Source organism: Stigmatopora nigra, chromosome 16 (genome assembly GCF_051989575.1).
Source record: "Stigmatopora nigra isolate UIUO_SnigA chromosome 16, RoL_Snig_1.1, whole genome shotgun sequence".
NCBI classification, from domain to species: Eukaryota; Metazoa; Chordata; class Actinopteri; order Syngnathiformes; family Syngnathidae; genus Stigmatopora; species Stigmatopora nigra.
The window spans coordinates 4,042,821-4,067,240 of record NC_135523.1 but is presented as its reverse complement, the minus strand read 5'-3'; the positions used below and the strand labels follow the sequence as shown (position 1 = coordinate 4,067,240).

At 42.4% G+C, this 24,420-nt stretch overlaps 1 protein-coding gene across 1 annotated transcript in view; it reads right to left on the bottom strand.

Annotated features, from left to right (window-relative positions):
* Positions 1 to 24,420, bottom strand: part of sspo (SCO-spondin) — a 49,752-nt gene that overhangs the window by 15,669 nt on the left and 9,663 nt on the right. Inside the window, exons 3-90 of the mRNA XM_077736064.1 lie at positions 23,969 to 24,051; positions 23,716 to 23,886; positions 23,399 to 23,622; positions 23,170 to 23,272; positions 22,745 to 22,903; positions 22,590 to 22,675; positions 22,381 to 22,506; positions 22,090 to 22,246; positions 21,574 to 21,826; positions 21,349 to 21,490; positions 21,004 to 21,145; positions 20,705 to 20,877; positions 20,389 to 20,607; positions 20,158 to 20,323; positions 19,654 to 19,918; positions 18,889 to 19,093; positions 18,713 to 18,807; positions 18,358 to 18,614; positions 18,101 to 18,235; positions 17,784 to 17,986; positions 17,549 to 17,676; positions 17,314 to 17,423; positions 17,079 to 17,228; positions 16,781 to 16,874; positions 16,476 to 16,685; positions 16,152 to 16,357; positions 15,977 to 16,091; positions 15,702 to 15,823; positions 15,449 to 15,622; positions 15,125 to 15,358; positions 14,934 to 15,056; positions 14,735 to 14,832; positions 14,251 to 14,482; positions 14,012 to 14,164; positions 13,530 to 13,667; positions 13,269 to 13,451; positions 13,034 to 13,184; positions 12,722 to 12,881; positions 12,616 to 12,664; positions 12,261 to 12,365; positions 12,041 to 12,168; positions 11,858 to 11,978; positions 11,654 to 11,781; positions 11,429 to 11,570; positions 11,179 to 11,349; positions 10,893 to 11,073; positions 10,742 to 10,814; positions 10,264 to 10,285; positions 10,031 to 10,151; positions 9,718 to 9,931; positions 9,498 to 9,639; positions 9,244 to 9,417; positions 8,918 to 9,094; positions 8,756 to 8,830; positions 8,515 to 8,670; positions 8,121 to 8,276; positions 7,881 to 8,045; positions 7,618 to 7,809; positions 7,417 to 7,539; positions 7,106 to 7,235; positions 6,733 to 6,858; positions 6,492 to 6,583; positions 6,211 to 6,387; positions 5,968 to 6,138; positions 5,602 to 5,857; positions 5,491 to 5,537; positions 5,212 to 5,382; positions 4,934 to 5,068; positions 4,714 to 4,850; positions 4,542 to 4,636; positions 4,410 to 4,459; positions 4,123 to 4,293; positions 3,884 to 4,054; positions 3,724 to 3,803; positions 3,479 to 3,648; positions 3,358 to 3,404; positions 2,880 to 3,080; positions 2,628 to 2,798; positions 2,350 to 2,550; positions 2,159 to 2,249; positions 1,839 to 2,059; positions 1,542 to 1,694; positions 1,286 to 1,452; positions 1,054 to 1,199; positions 739 to 959; positions 618 to 650; positions 366 to 530; positions 31 to 243 (exon numbers count right to left, since the gene is read on the bottom strand). Coding sequence (XP_077592190.1) covers positions 31 to 243; positions 366 to 530; positions 618 to 650; positions 739 to 959; positions 1,054 to 1,199; positions 1,286 to 1,452; positions 1,542 to 1,694; positions 1,839 to 2,059; positions 2,159 to 2,249; positions 2,350 to 2,550; positions 2,628 to 2,798; positions 2,880 to 3,080; positions 3,358 to 3,404; positions 3,479 to 3,648; positions 3,724 to 3,803; positions 3,884 to 4,054; positions 4,123 to 4,293; positions 4,410 to 4,459; positions 4,542 to 4,636; positions 4,714 to 4,850; positions 4,934 to 5,068; positions 5,212 to 5,382; positions 5,491 to 5,537; positions 5,602 to 5,857; positions 5,968 to 6,138; positions 6,211 to 6,387; positions 6,492 to 6,583; positions 6,733 to 6,858; positions 7,106 to 7,235; positions 7,417 to 7,539; positions 7,618 to 7,809; positions 7,881 to 8,045; positions 8,121 to 8,276; positions 8,515 to 8,670; positions 8,756 to 8,830; positions 8,918 to 9,094; positions 9,244 to 9,417; positions 9,498 to 9,639; positions 9,718 to 9,931; positions 10,031 to 10,151; positions 10,264 to 10,285; positions 10,742 to 10,814; positions 10,893 to 11,073; positions 11,179 to 11,349; positions 11,429 to 11,570; positions 11,654 to 11,781; positions 11,858 to 11,978; positions 12,041 to 12,168; positions 12,261 to 12,365; positions 12,616 to 12,664; positions 12,722 to 12,881; positions 13,034 to 13,184; positions 13,269 to 13,451; positions 13,530 to 13,667; positions 14,012 to 14,164; positions 14,251 to 14,482; positions 14,735 to 14,832; positions 14,934 to 15,056; positions 15,125 to 15,358; positions 15,449 to 15,622; positions 15,702 to 15,823; positions 15,977 to 16,091; positions 16,152 to 16,357; positions 16,476 to 16,685; positions 16,781 to 16,874; positions 17,079 to 17,228; positions 17,314 to 17,423; positions 17,549 to 17,676; positions 17,784 to 17,986; positions 18,101 to 18,235; positions 18,358 to 18,614; positions 18,713 to 18,807; positions 18,889 to 19,093; positions 19,654 to 19,918; positions 20,158 to 20,323; positions 20,389 to 20,607; positions 20,705 to 20,877; positions 21,004 to 21,145; positions 21,349 to 21,490; positions 21,574 to 21,826; positions 22,090 to 22,246; positions 22,381 to 22,506; positions 22,590 to 22,675; positions 22,745 to 22,903; positions 23,170 to 23,272; positions 23,399 to 23,622; positions 23,716 to 23,886; positions 23,969 to 24,051 — 13,169 coding nt within the window. The remainder of the gene's footprint in view (positions 1 to 30; positions 244 to 365; positions 531 to 617; positions 651 to 738; positions 960 to 1,053; positions 1,200 to 1,285; positions 1,453 to 1,541; positions 1,695 to 1,838; positions 2,060 to 2,158; positions 2,250 to 2,349; positions 2,551 to 2,627; positions 2,799 to 2,879; positions 3,081 to 3,357; positions 3,405 to 3,478; positions 3,649 to 3,723; positions 3,804 to 3,883; positions 4,055 to 4,122; positions 4,294 to 4,409; positions 4,460 to 4,541; positions 4,637 to 4,713; positions 4,851 to 4,933; positions 5,069 to 5,211; positions 5,383 to 5,490; positions 5,538 to 5,601; positions 5,858 to 5,967; positions 6,139 to 6,210; positions 6,388 to 6,491; positions 6,584 to 6,732; positions 6,859 to 7,105; positions 7,236 to 7,416; positions 7,540 to 7,617; positions 7,810 to 7,880; positions 8,046 to 8,120; positions 8,277 to 8,514; positions 8,671 to 8,755; positions 8,831 to 8,917; positions 9,095 to 9,243; positions 9,418 to 9,497; positions 9,640 to 9,717; positions 9,932 to 10,030; positions 10,152 to 10,263; positions 10,286 to 10,741; positions 10,815 to 10,892; positions 11,074 to 11,178; positions 11,350 to 11,428; positions 11,571 to 11,653; positions 11,782 to 11,857; positions 11,979 to 12,040; positions 12,169 to 12,260; positions 12,366 to 12,615; positions 12,665 to 12,721; positions 12,882 to 13,033; positions 13,185 to 13,268; positions 13,452 to 13,529; positions 13,668 to 14,011; positions 14,165 to 14,250; positions 14,483 to 14,734; positions 14,833 to 14,933; positions 15,057 to 15,124; positions 15,359 to 15,448; positions 15,623 to 15,701; positions 15,824 to 15,976; positions 16,092 to 16,151; positions 16,358 to 16,475; positions 16,686 to 16,780; positions 16,875 to 17,078; positions 17,229 to 17,313; positions 17,424 to 17,548; positions 17,677 to 17,783; positions 17,987 to 18,100; positions 18,236 to 18,357; positions 18,615 to 18,712; positions 18,808 to 18,888; positions 19,094 to 19,653; positions 19,919 to 20,157; positions 20,324 to 20,388; positions 20,608 to 20,704; positions 20,878 to 21,003; positions 21,146 to 21,348; positions 21,491 to 21,573; positions 21,827 to 22,089; positions 22,247 to 22,380; positions 22,507 to 22,589; positions 22,676 to 22,744; positions 22,904 to 23,169; positions 23,273 to 23,398; positions 23,623 to 23,715; positions 23,887 to 23,968; positions 24,052 to 24,420) is intronic.

Genomic DNA, 24,420 nt, shown 5'->3' with positions numbered 1-24,420 from the left:
CCATACAATTTTCTGACTGCACTCTCTCACCTCTGCAGGGCTTGATGTTACAGAAGCGAGTCTCCAGATTTCCTCCTAGGATGTCCTCACACCAGGATCCATTGGGACCAGGGCTGAGGAAAGTCCGTATCCTCTGTTGTTGCCCAACTCCACAGGAACGTGAACAAGAACCCCACGTGCCCCAAACTGTCCAGGTACAGTTTCTCTGCTCACAATTGTCCCCAATGCAGAGCTCTTCACCATCTGAGTATTTGATAGTGAACAAAGTCTGGTCTCAATGCTCACCCAATGTCATTGTTTTACCAGCAAAGCAAGCAGCCTATTTAACCACATGCAAAACAAGCCATGTATGAGAGGATTTATACCAGGGCATTGAGGGAGGTTGCAGGCTTTGTCTTGGTGAGAGTCTCCAATGCAGGGCGGTCTAATGCATTGACGATGACGGGACTTCATTGCTGGAGAACGAGCATCACTGCAGGTTTTAGTGCATGGACTCCATGTTGACCATTTAGAGAAACCAACATCCTCATCTTTGGAATGAATAAAAGGCATGAGTGAGTACAGAACATATACTTAACAGTTAACATGTGAAATGGCCAAAATATAAGATTATTTACCTGGCAGGGTGGGTTCTTCTGTGGGTCCAACAGCTATCAACAACATCAATTTGAGCAATCAACACATGACATGTAGAATGTTGAATAGTGAACTCAGATGAAATGTACTTTGTCGTCTTACCCGAGCAGTCAGGGCTTTGACAATAAGTAGTTTCAAAGAGTGGGCCCTGGCAACTTCTCCCTCCATGAGCTGGAGCAGGTTGTGTACATGCTCGATTACGGGTCTTCAACCCAAGACCTCCACAAGACAGTGAGCAAGGGCTCCAAGCAGCCCATGGTGAAAAAACACCATCAATTGGACAGTGTTCTAAAGAACAGTTCCAGTTTCCGTGTTCACAGACACTACAAGACCAAATGGGTAAATACGTTTTAGCACCCTTCAGAGGTGAACCATACTACCAAGTGTTGTATTGGGGATCTTTAACATCCCACCCACCATGAGCTGCAGTCATGGACCAATGTGTCTCCAGGCTGGAGCTCCACTCCCTCAGAGATGTTATGGAGGAGCAGAGATGAGACTGGTGTGTTAGAGACACTCCGTAGTGAAGCTAGAAAATCTTTATCGACTAAACAGGGACACTCCTGAGATACCAGAATATAATAAACATTTTGTTTAGTCAAGCCATTTTCCAACACAATATATACAGAAGGATGCAGAAGGAACTCACATGCAGGCAGACGCCATTGTGTTGGAAAGTGTGTATAGGGCAGTGACACCCTTCCTCACAGCCATCAGTGTAGCAACCCTCTCTGCCGCTTATCTGGTCACAATTGAAAGGGCAACCTTCTCCTCGTTCGCACTCTCTATACAGCCTGCCTGGAGGGCAGCCCACCTCTGTGCAACAAAACAAGTACACATACCATATATAAAAATTCAGGGTACATTTGCAAATATACTTCTATCAGTTGTGCAGAGTGACTCACCAAGACAGACCTCTGTGTTACAAGTCTTGCCCTGGCGACTGATGCCACTACACGACGATGAGTTGCACTTCCGAAATCGGGCCTGCTGGCCGCCACCGCAACTGACTGAACACACTGACCACACAGACCAGGGTAGCCAAGGTCCCACAGAATCTAAAAGCAAGAATGTTCTGTTATATCACCTATATTGTTTGGAAGAGACAGCTACACTAAACTACCTATTCCTAATGAATAGTTTCATGTGACCCAAAATTTGTTTTTAGTGTCTGTCTGTATTATTCCTATAAACATGAATACCTGTGCAGCCATGTGTGTTGCAGTCTTTCTGCTGATCAGCAATTCCCAGGCAACCTCTTCCTCCACTCTGAGGTGAAGGATTATTACACTGACGTCTCCTAAAGTGAACTCCTCCTCCACAGAAAGCTGAGCATGCAGACCAAGCTCCCCACTGGCCCCAGCCACCATCGACATAGCAGCCGGGGAGAGGGTGACAGTGAAAAACACCAGCTTGGCAAGAACTGAGGAGAAAAAAATACATCACCAACAACTATCAGCATTTTTTCTGCTTAAGTGACAATGATTCACATTTAACTCAATTCATTTCAATTGATCCCCACCAATTTTTGCAGTCAGTTATAATTTCCTCTCCATGATTTGCAAACTGCCACTCAGTCTCACCAGGCCATACCCATGATGTGTTTCTGGAATCTAAACCAGTTGAGACACACAAGAAACAGAACAAAATCAAAGAAATACCACTAGAATACATATTATTTTTCATATTTGAAGAAAATAAGAGTTCACTAACCAGCAGCAGAGCTGTTTTCATATTTGCAGCGACACTCCTCTCTGGGTACACATAAGCCATCCAGCAGGACCATGTCACCCGGGCAACCGCAGGACTTGATGCAACCTGGGGAGTCTAGGCACTCCGTGTCGCCATGGAGATCAGAACAGGCACGAGGGCAGGGTTTGCCACAAGGCCATTCTTGCTGGCCTCCATCGCAGTCTACCGACATATACACAATATTGAATAAACATGTGTTATCTGGCATGGTTTAAATGAAAAAGGATGCTGAAAGCGACCTGAGCACACAGTGGTGTTGTCATGGCAACCGCGGCTTTGCATCCTCTCTCCTTGACAGGGCAGACCACCGTATCTAGCAGGGGGTCGGGTGCAGTCTCTAGTGCGATTGGACGACCCAGCACACCCGTCACATGCAGACCATGCCGACCAAGAACTCCAAGAACCGTGCACTATGCGAAATGGCATTGAGAATAAGAGAGAAACACACACATGTTGTTCTGCGGGAACAAAGAAAATGTTTCACATCCTGCCTGGACAGAAGGTAATGACGGGACAAGGTTGACTCTGGATTTGAGTGCCAATTCCATTGTGTGTTTCCTGTTTTCCGGAACATGGCACCCCTCCAGCTTTGGTTTCAGGGCAACCACAGCTCCTGTAACGGGATACAGACTCCGCCCCACAGGTCCTAGAGCATGGAGTCCATAGAGACCACTCACACCAGCCACCTGATACTGGAAACACAGAAGTTGTGACAAATCTGGAGCAGCTAAAATGACACTACAATGGGTACATAATCCAGTTTATTTGTTTGCTATACATCTACTACATCTACTATATATCTAAGATTGGGCAAAACCTAACATTAACTTTATTTCAAGTTTTTGTGAAAACTGCAATTCATAACTGCAATTGAAGATCTATCACCATCAATGGCAGCCAATAAATCAAAAGTTGTATAACCTAAAAAATATTTAATAAAATACAGACCTGCTGAAGCTGTTGACTCACCTGGGCACGGGTTTTGCGAGCAGTTAAGCTTTCCTCCCATGCAAGTGCTGAAACAATTGTGAAATCACAGCATTGATAATGTTATCTTACTTCTTATTTTTTCCCAATTTGTCCTTCTTACCAATTGTTACAGCCATCAGGAGCAACGGCGATATCTCCAGGGTCCAGTCGACGACCAGTGCTTAGATCAAGGCATGGGCATTCTTCATGCTCTAAGCAAACAGTTCCATTAGCTGATAAAACTTTTCCCTCTGTACAGTAGCAGCCTGGCTCACACAACCACTCACAATGCTGTGAAAGAGGAAAAACAACCTCTTTATAATTCTCATGATATATTTATGTGATGTTTGTTTAAATGTTACATACTGCTAGGTCATCACAGGAGCGTGGGCAGGAAGGTCCACAACTACTAAATGCTGTTCCTGGGACTTTGGAACACGGTGCCACTGCAATTACACCATGTTTTTTTGTTCTTGGGTTATTTGAATGTCACTAAAATGGATGTTTGTAATACACACAAGGCTACCTGGGCAGTGAGCAGTATTACAGGCTTTGACCTCAGTTCCCAGACCCTCACAGTAATTTCCCCCGCCCTCTGGGGCTGGACTATCACAGTCTCTTCTTCGGCTCTGTACACCACCGCCACATGACTTAGTACATTGCGTCCAATTACTCCAAGGACCCCAACCTCCGTCACCTTGAAGGGAAGCGACAACATTGCAATGGGACAAAATAATGTGAGATGCATAGGCAGCAATAACTCACGATCACATGGGGTGCTGACACAGACTTGGTCCTCACGATTAAGCCCTAGACATGGCAGTCCATTGCCAGAACGCTGAGGGCTAGAGCAGAATCGATACCGAGACTGAAGACCTGCTCCACACGAGACAGAGCACTGACCCCAAGGGGTCCAAGAGGACCACTGGCCATCAGCTGTAGAGTGATAATGCAGGCAAAAAAGGAACCATAAGCTTGAGTCAAGCAATAATAATCCTAAATGTGTAATACTGCAATGTAACATGATGTTAGAGCAATTGTTCCATGTTTACCATTGCACCTGGCTTCAGAACAGTTTACAAGTCTTCCAGCTTCGCAGGTACTGAAATATGAGTAGAAAGGTTAACCTCAGAAATCTGTTCAGATCAGGTAAAATATGATATCTATATCAACACATTACTTGCCAATTTTTACAGTCAAAAGAAACAATTTCTCCTGGTTTGTACTGCTTTCCATCAACATGACAGTGACAATCTGACTCATGGATACATTCGGCATCCTGGATACCAATAATCAAATAAAGGTACTTAGTTGTAATGTTTTTTGGATGTATATACTAAGTGGTGTGCCACTAACCTGATGGAAAGTCCCAGTTGGACACTGGCAACCTGGTGTGCAATTCCGACTGAGGCCCATAGTAAGGTCTGAACATGATACTGCTCCTCTCACACACTGCTTCCAATTTTGCCCGGGTGGGCATGTTCTTCCATCACCTGAAATGGTATAAGGAATAAATATATGAATAATAATTTAGAGAGCCTCTAATTCCCCATTTCTTTAGCTGTGTGTATTGTACCACATGGTTGCAGATTGCAGGCGCTGAACTGTTGTGCAGTGCCATGAACTCGAATAGGCCCACTCGTTCTGGTTCTGTAACCTCCTCCACATGTCACTGAGCACTCGGACCACTCACTCCACGGTTCCCTTACACCTATTACAGATCGCAACTGGATTAACTAATTCAATGGTATTGGCGGCTACCGATATCAATGATCTGTTTAACTAAAAATACAAGGTGATGAGGTGTATGGCATACTTAAAATATACATAGAATTTGTGCAAGTATCTCCTCACCAAAACATGGCTCGACGCTGCAAGTGTCAATCCCAACTCTAGCGCCTTCGCAAGGTCGCCCTCCAAACACGGGTGGGGGATTGGTTCCTGAACGGTACCGCCTTCTCACACCAACATCGCAGGTTCGACTACACGTACTCCACTGAGTCCAGCTGCTCCAACCGCAGTCCACTGAGGTAAAACACTTACTCTAAAACTAATCTGCTCTCAAATAGAATGACACTACTAGAACAGCAATGTCTGCCAAGTAACACAATTATACAATTAATACCGACTCACCAGGACATGACGTGGTTCCACATGCCATTTCTCCATTGGTGCATGTGCTGTCAGAGACACAAAATCAGTCAAAGGAACTTTACATTTAGCTCCAATTTGTGTGTGCAATACCAATTATTGCAAGCATCTACAAGAAAGGTTGCCCCAGCGAGGTATTGCTTCCCCTGATGGTAACATGGGCACTGGGACAATGACACGCAGCTGCCGTTGAGTAAGTAGAATCCCAGGGCGCAGTAGCAGCCATCGTAACAAGCAGTGGCACATTGCACCTCAGTAGAGGTCATGTCCATACAAACCCGTGGGCATGCACCTCCATTCACCTCACATTCAGCTGCTGTCATATACATCATACCTTCAGGACATAAACCTGTAAGCCAAAGAGGTAAAGTAAGGTATACTAAGTGTAGTACTATGTCAAAAGTCATCAACACACACTATATTAGGAATTATATAAATTTTAAACAGATAGTATATTACCTGAACAGGGATGTGCATTACAGTCTGCTGTCTGAATATGAGGGCCAGGGCAGATTTTACCCCCGTGTTGTGGTGGGGGTAAAGTGCAGAATCTTTCTCGTGTTTGGACACCAGAGTTACATTCCGCTGAGCAGGTTGACCACGGAGACCACATAGACCAGCCACCATCCACTAGGATTAGACCACCACCATGAATATAAGTGGTCTTAAGTGGTGATAAAAAGGAATGGATGCCATGCAAACCTGCACAATGGACAATGCTGCAAGGCTCTTGTTCCGTGGCGTCACCCTCACATGTAGACTGGGTGTGGTTGCAAATTCGGAAACGTCGTCTGAATCCCACATCATCTACGTGATGGAAACAAGTCTTACTGCATTCGGACCAGCTGGTCCATTTACTCCAAACTCCATCTGGTTGTTCTACATGACAGAGAGAGAGAGGAGTGTTATTCCATTCAAAGTAGAGCAATTCAGATGCTATAGTGAAATGTCAGTGTTCTCTGGGGGTGTATGTTCATGTTTACCGGTGTGGCAGGTGATGGAACACTGTTGGACCTCTGAAGAGTCACCTGGACAGAGTCGACCTTTGAGGGATCCCGTCTGGTTTACTGGGGACCTAACAAGACAAGCTAAAACTTAGCTAAAAATGTAGAATAAATACATAAAAAATGAAGAAGAAAAAAAGAGTTCTCCAGCGGAAAGAACATGATGGTGTTTTGTGTATTTGGAAAAAGACAATTTAATAGAAAGTAGTCAGCTGATTACCTGTAGCGTTGTTGCATCCCAAGCCCACAGGTAACATCACATGGTGACCATAATGACCACGCTGACCACTGACAGCTTGTAGCACAGCTTGAGGAGTTACAAGTGACTTTCCCATCCTGACACACACTTTTGGAAAAATAGATGGCAAATCTTGAATATTTTGAAGGCGAAATTCAGAAAGTAGTAACAATTGGTTGGCAGTGATATAAGAAGTGTTTCATAGAAAAAAAAGTAATCTCCTTTTGTAGTACTATATTGCAAAATACAACAGTGATTCTTTCACTTACGTATTATGTTATCTTGATGTGTTTTTTCTGTTAGGTGATTGCTGTTTCTCTAAACCATGAATAGATCAAATAATGCTGAATCTCACCATGTCGTACAATGGTCCTTGCTGATGGACTCTCCTGGCTGCAGCTTTTGGCCATTCCAGTGACAGAGACATTGGCCTGCTTTCACACATTGTCCTCCCTGTAGGTATGTTCCAATGGGACAGCGGCATCCTAGGGGTGGGAAAACTTAAATAAATACCTAGATCTGTGTTCCAGTTAGGACTTCACCAATGCCCATTTGAAGTATTTGAGTACAACTAATATTTTAACATATGCACACAGTACCCACAGTAGTAATGAGGATAATTGGTTAAAAATAGTGATGAAAAAGACAACATATGTAATGACCCACCTGGTTTACATTGCTCAGTGCAATTGTCGGTAAAGCTGAGATGAGAGCATGTTGGAGGGCAAGGTTCAACTCTGCCAGCCAGGCAGTCCTCCTCGGACACTAGCACCATACCATTGACACAACCTGAAGAAACATTGTCATCCTTTACCTCCTTAATTTCCTTGCACTTAGTCATAACATTATACACTGTAAATTAGCCACCTGTCTGTGTACCAATCTCTTTAGAGCAGGGTTGGTTATTGCAGATCTGACTCTGTAGGCTCATGCCCTCACAATCCCTCCCATCATTTTTCGGAGCAGGTGCCGAACAGATTCTCCTCCTTTGTCTCACACCTCCTCCACACTGAGCATCACACTCGGACCACTGTGCCCATTCTGACCAGTGACCATCAACTATCACACACGTGGAAAAGGAACAGTGACTTCAGAAAGGAACTTTCGTCAGAACGCAAGACTTTTCAAACCTGGGCACGGTCCTGGGAAGCAGGCCCTGCTGTCAAATTGAGCTCCATCACAGGATCCTCCCGGCATTGCTTCCCTCACGACGTCCCTCTGGCGGAACAATGAGCCTAAACCGCAGGAGACGCTGCACAGACTCCATGAAGTCCATGGCGACATGATGCAGTCAACTGTAGAATGCAAGGATGAGCATGACTTCTTTTTTTATTAGGAAATTTAAAGCCATCATCGTGTATTCTACATACCGCAGTCTTTCTCATCAGAACCGTCCATACAGTCTTTTTGCATGTCACATCTGCGGTCTAGGTGAATACATTCACCACTGTTGCAAGAGAACTGTTTGGGAGAGCAAGGGCTTGGCACTGAGGGACGCTGTGTAGTCAGATGAATTACTGGAGAACCTAATTAGGGGGGTAAATGAAGCAAGTTTTAACTTTTTTTGCAGTATCCTAAAATCTCATACATACTAAGTAGGGTAGTTTGACTGTATATTCAAGTAATAATCATCCATCTTAACATATTAGTGTTTACTATATTACCATGCGAAATGTTAATGCATATCGAACTGTCTTTAAACAGATTGTGTTTGATTCCAAAGGGAGAAAGCATTTTCTCATTTGACTGATTGTTCACACGTACCACAGCGCTCTTCATCCGAGCCGTCCAAACAGTCCCGCCTGCCGTCACACACCTGAGTCGAGTCGACACAGCCGAACGAGCGGCATGCGAACTGGCCTTCCACACAAAGCACTCTGGGCAAACCCCCATCATGGAGCGTTGTGGTGATCCACCGAGCTGTAAAAAGAGTCTCTTGTGTGTTTAGTAAAAAGCACATTCATTCATTGATACAGCTCAAACAACATTGTTTGGTGTCTCTTACGCGTGGTGGTTTGTAAACCAGGAACTCCAGGCCGGTGGGAGGGAGTCAGGTGCAATCCAGGCTGGCCTGTGGTTGCTTTGAATGGGAAACAATTTCATTTATCTGATCATGAAAGTGTATCAATACACCAGAAAGCTACAGTGTGCAAACAAATATTCATACTAGAGTGTGAAGTGGTGGCTTGCCAAACTCCAGGGTATCCTGTAACTCCAGCAGTAGCCATACCGGGAAGTCCTCCTCTTGACTTAGTCGTTTGAAGACCCGGAATGCCTTTTGTCCTGTCACTAAGAAACCCTGGTCTCCCTGTTGAACTAGTCTGGTTCTGTAAACCCGGAGAACCTGAGTAGAAAATGATTAAAATATAATAAGACCAGATACTTTACTGTGTCGAGAAATGTATGCATCCATTTTCTCTTTTGGTAAGGAATTTTTGATGAAACCTGAATTTTTACCTACAATACCTACAAATTGTGTTCATGAATTCTCACCACAGTTCATTTCATCTGAATGATCCTTGCAGTCCAGCCGACCATCGCAAACTACAGCGATAGGTACACATTGTTCACTCTCCTGGCAAGCAAACTGGCCCGGTTTACAACGCTGCAGTGTCACTTTCTTTCTACCAGTGGGAGATGTGACACCGATGGGGGTCATGAGCTCATCTGCAGCACAATAAAAACATCACAATTAATGTCGGCTCAATGTACAGGAAAAAAAAAAAAAAGGGAGGCTAGCTTCTCACCTCCTCTACAGCCCATAATCTCAACACGCAGGTTAAAGGTATGTCTGAACTCTACAGGGATGATGCGCAGGTAACGGGCCCTAACAAGCCTACTGAGCCAACGGGTCACAGGGGTCCTACCCACCATTCGCACCTCAAATACCTACAGCAAACAAATAAGTGGAGAATCGCAAAAGTATTTAAGTTTTAATTCCTTTGTATTGCTATGATGATACAATACCTTAACAGGACTACCAGGTCTGCCATCTTGCGTGAAGTTAGAGAAGAGGCTACTATGCAGGGCAAAAGCTAATCTATATTTAGTGAGGTAACCCCACATCCGTTCACTGCCCTGGGTCACAACCCCTGAAATCCAAGTAGGCTCCAGGAAATCCACCTGAAAGTATGGTTTGAGGTCTGAAGGTAAGGGGCTCCAACCAGGTTCCATAACTTGGCTGTGTACACCAGAGACAAGTAGTGAAATGATTTGTTCCCAATAAAAGCACTTTAAATTGATTCATTATTGAAAAATATGCAGCTAATTTATCACTCACACATTGGGAACAATATTAAGTCGACCAGCATCAGCAGGGTTGTTCTCACGATAAGAAGATGAGGTCAGCTGACCATAACGAATGCTCCCATCCTCCAGTCCAAGTGGGGATGAGCAGATACCTACAAGGCATGTAAGACATAAAGCAACTCCTGGTAACTAAAACACAAGAGGGATGTAACTTGACTATTAATAAAACAAATAACTATTGGGCAAAATTACACATGAACTTACCACGATATCCAGGTCCTCCATCCTGTAAATGTATTTAAGGGCATATGAAGTTCAAATGGACACTTTCAATCTTATTGGTATATCTAATCTATCTTTCAAAGTAAATACATTATTATAAAGTCATATTTGATAGTGGAGTAACATGTACTTTGTAATAAAGTAAAATAAATTACACTATTTATATAAAAAGTCGCACTTTTTTTAAAGGTATTTTTATTCTATCATAACCAAACACAAATATACACAACAGGCTAAATAAGCATCTGTTAACATAAAAGTTTTTCCAGATAAGTATAGTCTAAAAAAACAACATAAGAGGATGTTGGTATTCAGATATAAAAAAGAAAGAGGTGCAACTAAAACTCCAGAAAATACGGTAGTCCTTTTAGATATGTAAGGAGAGTACAAAGGTCGCTAGCAGACTCACAGTTGCATAATGCAAAAATAAAGCAAAGGAGTAACTTCTCTCTCTACTTACTGTTGGTGATGTTGGAGGGCGAGTCACAGGGATCTTAGGAGTCCTGATGGGGGCAACGGTGGGTGTGTATGGTCTAAAAACAGTATAAAAATACATTTGTATTATATGGGAGAAAGGTTTTTTATATTTTGAAATCCAACTTGGACCTTACCTGTCAGACTGTGTGGTAACATTCTCATACAAGTGACAGTTACTTTCATCATCTCCTTTGGGACAGTGGGGAATCCCATCGCAGTGTTTTCCTGGGTCAATACAGCCTCCTGGTGGGAGGCAAGAGTACTGACTACCAGGGCAGCTGTGAGGAGTTGTGACTGATGGGTAGATCTGTGTGCCTAGATTAAGGTCAGTTAAAAGTTATTCAAAAAATGACTGAACTATTCCAACTGTGGTATGCATTTTTTTTAAAGTGGTACAGAGAAATGAGAAGGAACCCTCACCGCAGTACATTTCATCAGATCCATCACCACAATCATCAACTCCATTGCAAATAACTCCTGACGGACCCGCTGGCACACAGCGACCATTTTTACATGAGAGTTCCTTATCTTTGCAGCCACTTGATGGTGAGACCGTCAAAGAGGGTGGGGCTATGGTTGACCGATGGAAACCTGAATAGTCAAAAACCCAAATACTGAATAAAAAAAGTGTTCATGAATGCAAAAAAAAACATAATATACATCTACTAACCATCTTCACATCCCATAATCTCAAGACGAAGATAGATGCCGTTATGAAAATCATGTGGTAGAAGGCGCACAAACTGAGCGGACACCATCCTGTCCAATTTTATCTCTGTAACGCCTCCCTCATTGTGGTTAGCATGAAAGACCTGTTGGGAGAATGGCAAAAAAATATATACATCTCACACTGGCCCCTTCAATATTACATTTTTTAAAAATGCCATTTTCAGACCTTAGGTCTTGGCTGTGTGTCAGTGACAAGCTCTTTGTAAATGAACCATTGTCTTCCATCTCGGCTAAACTGCAAATATAAACTGGAAACATATGTGTCGAACACACCACCGCCCTGAGTAAGTACCCCTGCAGAAAACAACAAAAGACACAAACAGTGACTTAACTACAATGAGAGATTTGATTGACAGCAGCACAAGTTTACCAGTAATGTTATATGCTTTCAAAAGGTCAATTTCAATATAAGGACTTTGTCCACTGCCACTGTGACCCACAGGACTTCGTTGTGGTAGATCCTTATACTCTTCTACTTCTGGACTCCAGCCCTGCAGATACACATCATAAAAATGTAAACATTAATATTATAATATTATAATAAATACTGTACCTGGAGATCTGTGTGAGGATTCCAGCCATGAAGACGAGCAGCCTCGGGAGGGTGACCATTTTGCTGAGATGAGGCATGGAAACTGGAGGCCGGCAGAAACTGAACGCCCAAAGGCGACCAGCACTCTTCTAGAAAAGTACAAATAATTACATTAGAATGGTTGGGACCAAAAAATTCAGTTTAAAACTGCATGATTATGTATTTGAAGAAAATCACTGACCACCAGGAGGGAGTGGGTAGGTGGGGACTGATGGAGTGCTGTCCTTTACTGCCTTAGTTGTCCCAGGGTAGGGCCTGACTGTAACTGGAGTACTTGTGGTGCTTTCTATGTATTACATAAGAGAACACAACACTAATGGACAAAACACAGAGTTCTATGAAAAACACTACTACTAGGAAGAGGTTTGGGATATTGGTCAAGTGGAAGCTGAACAGAAAAGCTCACCATTTCGGTTCATCTTGATATGTCACTCAATAACTGGGCATTGTGAGTATACTGTGTTCATTATTTTACATAAATATAAAAAATGGTAAGAAATACAATGTGACATGTTAGTAGTGTCATTCAAATTTACCTTGACAGTAACAACATCTTTCTCCCTCTCCAGGTACTAGTTTCTTCCCCTGCAAGAAGTAAACACTATTGGTTTTATATATACAAACTGGGGATTTGTCTTTTACCTGAGGACATCCGGTAACAGCATATGGACAATAAGGGGAGCACTGCACTGACAGGTTGGGCAAACAATGACACAAGTGGCAATGGTCGGATCTCCATCTGTCTCCAACAGCATGGGACTGACCTTGGTACTCACACTCATCACAGGGGTGAGTCTGACATCTTGGGACACACAGATTAAGACACAGAAAAAAGCATATGTCAGAGTGGAAGTAAAAAAAAATGTTTCAGCCTGTTTGTCATAGCATAGAACCATCATTATTTGTGCAGAAAAATCAGTTTAAATGTGTAGGACTAAAGAAAAGGCTACACACCGGCGTGCTTTCCGATATATCCCCCGGCAGGTTTTTCCATCTAAATAGTTTGAGGGGTGGTTTGGGCTCCGGAATGACCACTGGACACTCTGGACACCACATGGGCCCAAACACTCACCCCACTCAGACCATGAGGACCAGGCACAATGGACTATGGAGTGATTGGGTAACATAAATAAATAAATACATAATTTGAAGGGGAAAAAAAGCAAGACAAAAACATTTCAAGACATACTTGAACAGTCTGGGTTAGGTTGACATCTTTGAGGTCTTCCTCTCTGACAAATGCAAATCTCGCAGTCCACCTTCATCTGCTGACCAGGCCTGTAGCGTACACCTGCCAGCTCACATACACAGTCCTCTGGCAACACACACTTATGTGTGTGGCTCATGACTTTCCCTTCAGGACACCAGCAGCCTGGTAAAACATATATATTCCATTGTGTAAAATTTGGAAAAATATACCATTGTATTAAGAAGTTTTCCCAATTCATACCTGAGAAGCAAGGTGCTTTAGTATCACAAGTAGTCTGGCTGCTGATGTGGGCACAAGATAATGGGCAGAGGGAACATTTGTGTCTAACCAGGCCTGCTGGACAGCTGCTGTTGGAACAACTGTCCAAAGAACAAGGCCCTGAAATTTAGAAAAGTAAAACAAAACAAGTGAAGAATAGGGTGACATTTCTGCACTAATCTATAATTTGCAGTAATAATAATTCTGTAAGTGTGCCTGATGCACCAATAATGGTAAACTGGCTTCCTCTAGTGGTACAAGGCAACATTTGAACACTTAAAAAAAAAAAATAATACTAATGGGAATATTTTCCATTTATCTAAATAGTTACACATTTTTGCCATGTAATATTACTTAACATTGCTTAGATGTTGATTTTTTTTCCACAAAGTGAAAATTTCGTGAGAGGTGTTTTTTTGTATTTAGGTTTTACATTCAAGTAATTTAAATCTTTATTTTCTTACTAATTTCCAAGCTTAGGTTAGATGGTCCAGGTAGTTGAAAGCAGTCTCGACCTCCATTTTGAGGGAGGATGCAGTCTCTGTGACGGATCTGCACTCCTCCACACTCGCTAGAGCAGTTTGACCATTTGACCCATGGAAGCCATTTCGCATCCACTGATTAAGTGAGAAAGAGACATTAGACCTTCAAAACCTGTACTTAAAAAAAATATATAGATATAAATAAAAATCATCATCCATACCAGGGCAAGTGGTGTTGAAACACTGTTGCTTCTGTACATCCTGACCTCGACATTGATGCAATATGTCCCCTGAAGGGCAAGATCTGCGCCTGCTCATGAAGCCTGTGCCACATGTGGTGCTGCATGCACTCCATGAACCCCAGGAGCTCCAGCTTTGACAACCCTGCTCATCTGTGGGAACCCTGACCTCAGATAGTGAGGAGTCTGGACAGTCTGCTACTCCATTGCAAATCTGCACGGTTAATATATGAGAACTTGGGGTGTTTAAGGTACCCTTTATATTAGTTTCTTCTACAAAATGACACCAGAAAGTTTTTGTCATGTAGAATATTGTAGTGTGGTTGTTTATGATATAATATATTATATTTTCAAGGCCCGATAAAGCAATAGTGGCTGAAAGAGCAATTGTTACATGAACATGGCGTACATTTATACACATGAATGAATTTTCTTCTTTTTAATTCATATAAAAAGATAAACCCACCTTGTTGAAATTGATACACGATCCATCCAGACAGGTGAATTCAGGACAGGAGACTGTGATATTTCTATCCCCAGGGGGTGCCGGTGTTACATTTTTACCTAAACATATGACAAGGTACAGAGCACAATTTCCCATCAACTGTCACAGACTGTATATTAATACAGTAGTTCATATTTAAATTGTTTTTATCCAAAATTACCACAAACAAGCTCATCATCGCCCCGTGGACAGTCTGGGATCCCATTGCACACTTTTGAGGTGTTGACACAAGTGCGATTATCACATGAGAAGCTACCTGGACATGGAGGGATCTTGACAGAACCTGAAAGACAGACTTGTGCTTGAACAACCTATTGCAGTCAACTGACATTAGGCTAATGTTTGCCTCACCACAGTTATCTATGCTCTCATCTGAGGCATCTCTGCAGTCGGGGTTGCCATCACAAAGTTGCTGGTAATTCACACATTGGTCACCACTCAGGCAGAGTACCTGACCAGGACCACAAAGTGAAGGGCATTGCTGCTCATCACTACCATCCAAACAGTCGGATTCGCCATCACAGTGCCAAGTCTGAGGGACACATTGCCCACCAGTGGCACAGGCAAACTCATAGGACCAACAACCTGTAGGAAGTACATTTTTTAAAAGTATTTGTCAATTAGAAAATTCAAACCAGAACAGTATTTTGCAAGATTAACGCTATATCACATCACTACCTGGTGTAGGCACAGTTGGGGTCATGGGTGAAGGCAATGGAGTTATAAAAGAATAGCAATTGCTTTGTTTTTCATCTTCCCCATCAGGGCAATCTTTAGTTCCATCACATAGTTTAATGTTGGGAACACATGTGCCTTCACTACAAGCAAACTGGTCAGGACCACATGTCACTGTAGCAAATGGAAATGATGCAATATGTTACTAAAAATACATTTGATAACGGATGCAAATAGTCAAGTATTATTTCACCTCTGGTAGGACAGACAGCCTCATCTGTTCCAGATGGACAGTCTTTATGTCCATCACAAACTTTCTCTGCAGGGACACATTGATCCCCTGGGCATTGAAATTCTGTATGTGTACAGACACATCTGGAAACAAAGAAAAACATAAGAATAATTGATAAAATAGTAAGCAATACAAAGGAGAATTTGTACTTACGTGCATAAACAGAATACCAATCAATGAATAAATAGGTTGCAACTTATTAATGTTTATACATGAAAAAAACTTTACAAAAGTACCCCCTTTCATCACTGAGATCCCCACAGTCATCATGGCCATCACATCGATGAAGGTAAAGAATACATCGTCCTCCAGCACATTGGAACTCTCCTTTATCGCACACCACTCCACAATCTGACATAAGAAAAACATATTTATGAGTGTGACTGCTTGTCATTATGTCAATTAAATTACCTTGCTCATCAGAACCATCAGCAAAGCCACAGTCTAGCCGTCCATCGCAGACGCGGCTAGGTGAAAGACATTTTCCATTGCTGCACTGAAACTCCCCCGGGGGGCACAGTGGCAGTGCAGTAGGGGGTCCACAGAACTCCTCATCCGATTGGTCTGCACAGTCTGGGTGGCCATTACAACGCAAAGCCAGGTTCAGACATGGGCCACTGAAAAACCCAACAAAAGATACCATTTCAGTTCACCAGGTTCTTTTTCAGTAACAAGTATCAAAATGCAAATAGACTATTTACACTTTACTCAAAAGTCAGAATGAGCAGGTTATACCTTGGCGTACTAGTACAGCGGAAATGTTCTGGTGAGCAGGTAAATGGACAAATCTCATCAGATCCATCGCCACAGTCATTTTCATTGTCACACACCCATTGGGAGGGGATGCAGCGACCACTTGCACAGGAGAACTCGGATTCAAGACAAGTTGGCGAAGGAGGAGGGCAACCCACGCCATCACATTGCCACATACCATCTTCGCAAGAACTGTGTAATCATAAACAGAGAAAGACTGCAGTTTCAAGACATGTTTTTTGTTTTTACATGTATTCTATTTTTTTCTACCATTAACATGTACCTACCAGTTCTGGCAGTGTTGAGTGATTGTAGTTGCAGGAGGAAACATGGAGCCATCCCACTCACATGGGCACTGGGTAGGAACCTCACAGCTGTCACCTATGCATTTACATGACAGATGATGTACTTCTAAATAAACTAATTAAACAAAGCTTGGAATATCCTAAAATAAAACCCCTCAGAGAAAGCATTTTTTAACAGTACTGCCCAACTCAGCACTTGCATGTCCTCTGTTTGTACACACTTGCAGCATTTCAATTATTTAATGACTAAAAAGGATGTGTGGACTGAATGAACACTCACCATGAAAAACTGTCCCAGCAGGGCAGAAGCAACCCTCCACACAGGAGAGGACATTGCACTGGGAATGTGGATTTTGCTGCACACTTGGACATGAAGGAGAGCAAGCTGGACCACATGGCTCATAAACAAGTCCATTTTCACACTGCATGGCTTTAGTTTAAAAAAAAGAGGACCTGGCATAAAAATTAAATTACAGTCACATGAAACTGAAAATAAACGTTTTGGTTTGCCTTACGGCAGAGCTCCTGAGACCTCCAGCGAATGTAGATCCCCTTGCGATTACATTCCTCTGCATAGGTGGCGATGGCTGTACACAAACACTCACAGTCTCCGCCAGAGTCACAGCTAAAGAGAATGAATTTTGCAAAAAATCAGAATGCAGACATTTAACTATTAACTTTTACAGAAAACTCATTCACTATTCTCATGTGGGGAAAATTTGTCAAACCTCCTTTGTAACTGTAACTCACCCACAAGCATCAAAGACACACCAATCATAATACTGTTGAAAAGGCACTTCAAGGTGGCAAGGAGAGAAGAGATCCTGTGTCAAGAGGCCACATTTTTTCCTGGCCCATGGCACCCTGTGCAAGTTGATCTGCACATTAAATTATGTTTCAATGTTAAATCAAGTGACTATCCTATAAAACATGTATTAGGACTCCAGTAGCTGTCAGGCAAACGACCATTCATAATTGGACTCACGGTGCACGGATCTCGCAGATCTTGGTCTGCTACATCCGGACAAGACGGGCTGACCTTCCATGAATTCCCAAATAATTCAGCAGTTGATTCCACTATGCCTTGTCGTGTGGTAAAGTCATTTTCGGTATCACCATCAAAGTTTCCACACAGTCCTCCAACGTTTCCTCTCAAGTGTGCAGCCAGACGTACATACACTCGCATTCCTGCAAGGAACATTTACTCAGCCATTGCTTGTATCTCACTTTCTGTTCCACGATGAGCATAAATGACATCTAGAGATCATAGTGTAACTGTTCTGATTTGTGCATGATTGCTACCTCCATCCCACAGCAAAGTGACCCCAAGTCTGGATGAAAGCGACACAAACATGCCCACTCTTTCCAAAGACAGACCACTCCCACTGTAGGTCTTAGGCAGAGTAACTGGCATCCCATTGACTGTCACTGCTTTACCTATATTACAGAGATATATTAAATAAATTCACATCCACACATCATATAACCCAGATAAAGAATATTAACTCATTGAGTTTAACACACCCTGACTTGGAGTATTCAGTGTAACAATGTCATACCTCTCAGCAGATGTATGATGGTGTTCCCCAGGCTGAGAGTAACTGACTTTGTACAGGTGACCCCTGTACTTCCACAGGGCACATTCTCGGCGGTGACGCTGAATAAACCACTGGTCTCCCTCACCAGCACATACTGACAGTCGCCCAGGAAAGAGAAGTAGCGGCCATCGAATGTCACATAATGAGGATCTCCAGTGGCCACACATATCCCAGCACAGGCTGACTGAGTGCAGTGCCAATGGCGCTCCTTACACACACTGCAGAAGTGAATCAGGTATGGGCAGAGCAACGTTTCACCACCATATTCAGTGTGTCCTGCATGAGCTGGAAGGGCTCGACTACTGTGTATAAGTACCATGTGTTGCAGTCTTTGGTAATGGTATCATTGTTGTAGTACAGACGGCCATTATGGCGGCACGGGCACTCGGCAGGCAATACACATTGATCCCCCTGAAAGAAACACATATTATAATTCTCTTAAAATATACGTGCATCAGAAGATGGTATCATTAGAAATTGAGTTTCCCCTACAAGCAGTACAGTTCCTTGGGGGCACACACAACCAGAAAGAGGTTCTCTACAACTCAGGAGGCCAGAACCTTGTTGCTCACTTGGAGGGTCTAAACTTGAACATGTGAGGAGGCAGGATCGTGGAGCGTAGATCAGCGAGCCAGGACATTTATTGACGTTCTCACACTGACCCTGGGTGCAGTTAAAGCGGCCCTCCTTACACACGCTGCAAATTAATAGGTGAAAGCCAATAGAGACACAGTTAAACAAGTGTTAAGTCAGAATTTCATGACCAAAGTCACTGTAATCAATACAAGGTGATCCAAGGTTTGTCAAGAATGATCATTCCAGCTGCATTGCAGTGAAGAGAAGCAATGAAATCAACCTATCCTGTTGAATGTTGCAGGAACATAGAGTGATTTCATCAGCTCTCTTGCATTGCACCACCACACCCAATCTCTTAAAGAAAGGCTGTTCATAGACAGTGCACGGCAAATGCAATAAAATCCACATGGAGTAGCACAGGCATTGAAAAACATTGTACATTAGGTAATTTGGGTACTAATCCCTTAGCTTTAAGAAAAATATGTTTAGAATTGTATAGCTTTTCTGCCAATGTGGTGCTAAATAGTTACAATTGTATCAAGTGGGTTACATTTGTACCAGACTTTAATTATTTGTAGATTTTTGCTATCCAAACGACGACTTGTACTCGCTCCCTCCCTTGGGACACCAAAAACTAAATGCTTCTTTTTCTAATGAATATGATTTTAGCCTAGAACATACCAGGTGTTACAGTTGTTCTGAACAATTTCCCCAGGTAGATATGTCTTGTCTCCTTGCACACAAGGGCACATAGTTACGGGCACACACTGGCCCTGAAAGTCCTGCACAAGACCTGCAGGGCATTGGCAACCTGGAACACACAGCCCATCTCCACCATTGTCATTGTTGTCACCATCACAGCTCCAGCCATGCTGCAAGTCAGAACACTTGCGGCCACATGCTTGACCGCACTCTTGATGGACCTGACCCCCTGCACACTGTACCGCTTGGGAGACAAAAAGACAAAGGCCTTTTAGATAATGCCTTAATCATTGGCAAAGGCAGCTGTAAAAGATTAAACATTCTCAAGCTTTGTTGCAGAGACAATAAACTTCAGGGGATTTTGATCACATATATTATCCTTGGCTTGATTATTAACCAGTATTTTATAACAAGGCAACTTCGAGCTTTAACCTACTTTTCTCATCTATTTATAATTAATAGCTGTTATTCTAAAATACTTACGGCAGAAGGTCTGGTTACGCCAGTGGATAGTTATGCCTTCCTGTGCACAGTTTCTGGCATAGGCAGTAAGCACTGTGCAATGACATGCTTTATGTGGCGCACAGCTGCACACCTCTGACTGACATAGGCGGAAATAGGGTTCTCTCTCCACTACATCATGGCATGCCTGAAGGAGGGATATGAAAATGTATAAGATTGTCTATAAAATACATTGAAAGGGCAAATATGTACCTGGAATACGCTGCTGTGTATGATTGCACAGAGAGTATCAGCATAGTGCCTCTTTTGGGTGTAAGTAGTGCAGGGGTCTTGAGGAGTTCCTCCAGATAAGGTACAATGCTCGGTTGTAAATTTGCCAGCAAAAGATAAGACACTGCTCTCTACATCTCCTTCTGGAGTCATGAAATCATCATGTTGGTTCCAGGTAAGGGTTCCACAAAGGCCACGCACCTATACAATAAAATGTACAGAATATAAAGAATGAAGTGATGAGAATTCAAACCTCTATATAACTTATTCTGTATAAGGAAATGACAGCGAGGGCCACCTTGTTTGTAAAGTGAGGCTTCAATGTAATAATGACGAGAGGTCCATCTAAATTCCACAGAAGCTGAGCTCCAAAAGTCTGGATTAGGAGAAAGGCAGAGGAAGCTCTCCGCACTACCAGATCCGCAGTCACTACAGGCAACAGTTCCTTCTGGCCATTCAACTTTACAACACCTAGAACAACAAGTACTGACTAATTCAATCAACTTTAGATGGAAAGTGAACCACTGCAATATCTGGCATGTATTTTTTACAGCATAGAAGTATCTTAAAATCTTTCTAATGTTATTCTTAACTCACCAGTGTCTGTGATGGTGACTGTAGTGCGAAGTGCTGTGACTGTCATCTCAATTAGGCAACCTAGGCCTGTTATACGACCTTGTCCTCCTGCTGTGCACTCACCAGAGCGTACAGTTACAACTAGCTTTCGGTTGACATAATCCTGAAAACGCATTGAAGAGACATGGAAAATTTGTATTTATTTTTTTGCTTGCCATAACACAGTAATCTAACTAAACTACAACTGCAACTTCTAAACAAATGAAAATAATTGTATTGTAACAATTTTAATTCAGTGTTTTAGTATTGTATATATTATGTTTCTAACGTGTAATGTAACGTTGCCAGCAATTATATTCGTCTTACTTCCACAGTGGTAAAAGGACAGTCTCCTCCTTGCAATGAGTATCTCTTTTTGTCAAAGGTTGTGACATGGAGTGCTCCCATGAGAATGCACTGAGCAGCGCATTTCTCTCCAGAACATATCCACTGGCCTTTTTTACACACACTTTATTAGGAACACAAGAAAAGTTAAAAGCGGGTGAGGGGTAGCAAACAAATTGATAAAAAAGGAAAATATTTCCACCTCACCAGGTATTACATTTCAGCTTTATCTCATCTCCTGACTGATATGTATGTCTACGATGGAAACAAGGGCAGTCATCTCTTTTCAGGCACTTTCCGTGATAAAGATAGAGGCCTGGAAGGCATTCACAACCCCCAACACATTCTTCTCGGCACTGACCCACTGATGCAACTGGCCCTGGAGGTTCGAGGGATGAACAGCTTGGGGGACATGAGGACACACAGTCTGAAAAGACTTGCCCCCTGGGACAGACGCGAGCTGGGGAGACGCATGTGGTAGAGGGATAATGAGAATATGTTCTTTGAAGCATTTAAAATCATTAGTACAAATTAGGGTTGTTTGTGCTTCTTGTCATTTTAGACCCATGCTGCTTTGCTTTTCAAGCTAGCCAAGACAGTATGACCTTTGTCATATCTAATATGTACATGCAATTCAGTCGGCTCTCCAGAAGTGCACATTAAAACTGACTGCATGCAATCGCCATACTACTTTTTACTTATAGCATTATTTTAATTCATTACCACATAGAGTGTCTTTTCTCCAAATGATGATGACATGTTGCTGGGCACATTCTCGAGCGTAGCTTGCCAGTGTGTCACATACTGCTGCTTTCCTCTCTCTAGATGGCAAGCTACAGAAAAGATACATGCATGTATCTAGATATGCTGCTGGGTCCAACTGGAAAAACAAAAAACAAACACTAACACAGTACTGCAAACTTTGGAATGGCCTGATACTGTGGGGGAACCATTCTGAAAACATGGAAATTCAAACTTCCCTCATTTGAGTGAAGGGTTTCTATTCTTACTCACACGGGGGTGACACTGTGTGAAGGGCCTTTCTAGAAGTCGATGACACATGAACTCTGCCTGCCTGCGTAAGGCAGCATCACCAGTGATGTCACAACTGTGTCCAAGTTCTGCAGCATCACTGCAACCCTTGGAGGAGAACATGAAAAGCTCAAAGTAAAGAATGCCTAACCATACTTTTGCAATGCTACATCTTTGTAATTGTGCTTTACTTCATTCTGCTGGTCAGTAACTTTCCAAGAATTCCCAAAGCTAGCAGCATACTGGGACAGAGTTCCTTCCGTTGTGGTGAAATCATCTGCAACAGATAAAAAGAAAATACATTTCACGTCTTTTGATCTAAATAAATCCAAGTTGCCCTCCTCACCATTTGGGTTATTGTTGTAGATTCCACAAAGTCCCCGAGTGGCTTCTAGATGCTCGGATGTTATCGTTAGATGGATAGTGTTGAGCAGGTCAAACTTCACTCTAACTCCAAGGCCACTCTCCACAAACACAAAATCTCCAAGCCAGTGGACACTAACTCCTATAAATGGTAAAATGAAGTTTAACTTATTCAAGCAAAAACATATGCAGAGTAGAAGAAGAAATTTAATTGACCTACGATTTTAATTTGAATTTCATTATATGCCCTATAATATGTTTTTTCATGGTAGCTAACTAAAAACCTATTTTATAAGCCATTTGCCATGTAACATGGTCCTAGAAATAAACCAATACATTTTTACATTTGAGATCTACGTATGGCAGAAAATTATTCTTTGCAAAATGGGATGATGAGAGACAGGGTACCATTTTGAAAGACAGGCTCTTCGTTGGGAACATGTTGGTTGTTGAGGGTTAAATTCCTCTGGTGAATTGTAACCAAATCAAGGCCCATCATCATCCTCAGAGCCTGAAATATAAATGACATTAACAGATTATGCATAAAGGCTCCACATGCTATATAGAAACAACACAAATGCCCATATTTTCATCAATTCCACATATCAGCAATTAAACTTCTACAAATATTCCACACCCTACTGCACTGTCCACTGCCAACACAGACTGTGCTGATGTAGACTGCCCAGGTACCATCTGAGGATGAGGCCAACAGGTAAGTGCAAGTCCCTTGGAAGTGGAAGTGCTTCTTGTCAAAAGTTCGGTAGTGTGATCCACCCCAGGACATGCAGGTGGCTGAGTTTTGAGGTGCTCTGACACTACCAAGGAGACCCCCACGCACTAGAGGGGAGAACTGGGAGTCTGCATGTGTGCAAAGGAACATCCATAGGTCATAAGTTAAACAGAACAAGCACAATTTTGTCAATACGTGTTTTTTTCTTCATATTTTTGGACCTGGCAATAGAGTATAGGTGCAGGACAAGCAAGTCTGATCCGAGGCATTTTTCCAGCTTAATCCCCAGTGGCTGCTACAGCACTGCTCCATCGCCATTAATGATGCATTGTGAACTCCAGGGAAGTCCACACAACTCCATGTTGAGTAACATTGACCATGCACTCCTACACCTAATAATGAGTAAACAAACATATGTAATTAGCTTGGATATGGGTAAAACATCCATTAAGTTTTATGTATAGGTAACGTTACCATCCAAGCATTGTGGTCCAGTCCAACCTTCACAGCATGTGCTTACTGTTTTGTTCAACATTTGGGTTTCAATTACTGGCAATCTGAGGTGGACATAAAAGTTAGGTGTTGTTTAATTGTAAGGTGCAGTAAAAGTACTGATAGACTTGTACATTTTGTTTTATACTTTCTTTAACAAAAGTTGGAGACACGCTTGCATTTTGCACTTTGTGAATATGTTTTCAATTGTGTCTCCCAACAGTTGAAACTCGGGTGGCAATTTGAGCAACATAAAAAAGGGAGGACATTGTTACATTTAGTGAAAAAAATATTATGAATATGTATAAAATAAAAGAAAAAAATTGCACCATCCAAATAAAGAATACTGCCCACAAGAATGCAATTTTCTATAAGGTAACATTCATTCATTGTTATAACCTATATAGGTCAAATCTCTGTCAAAATAGCGATAA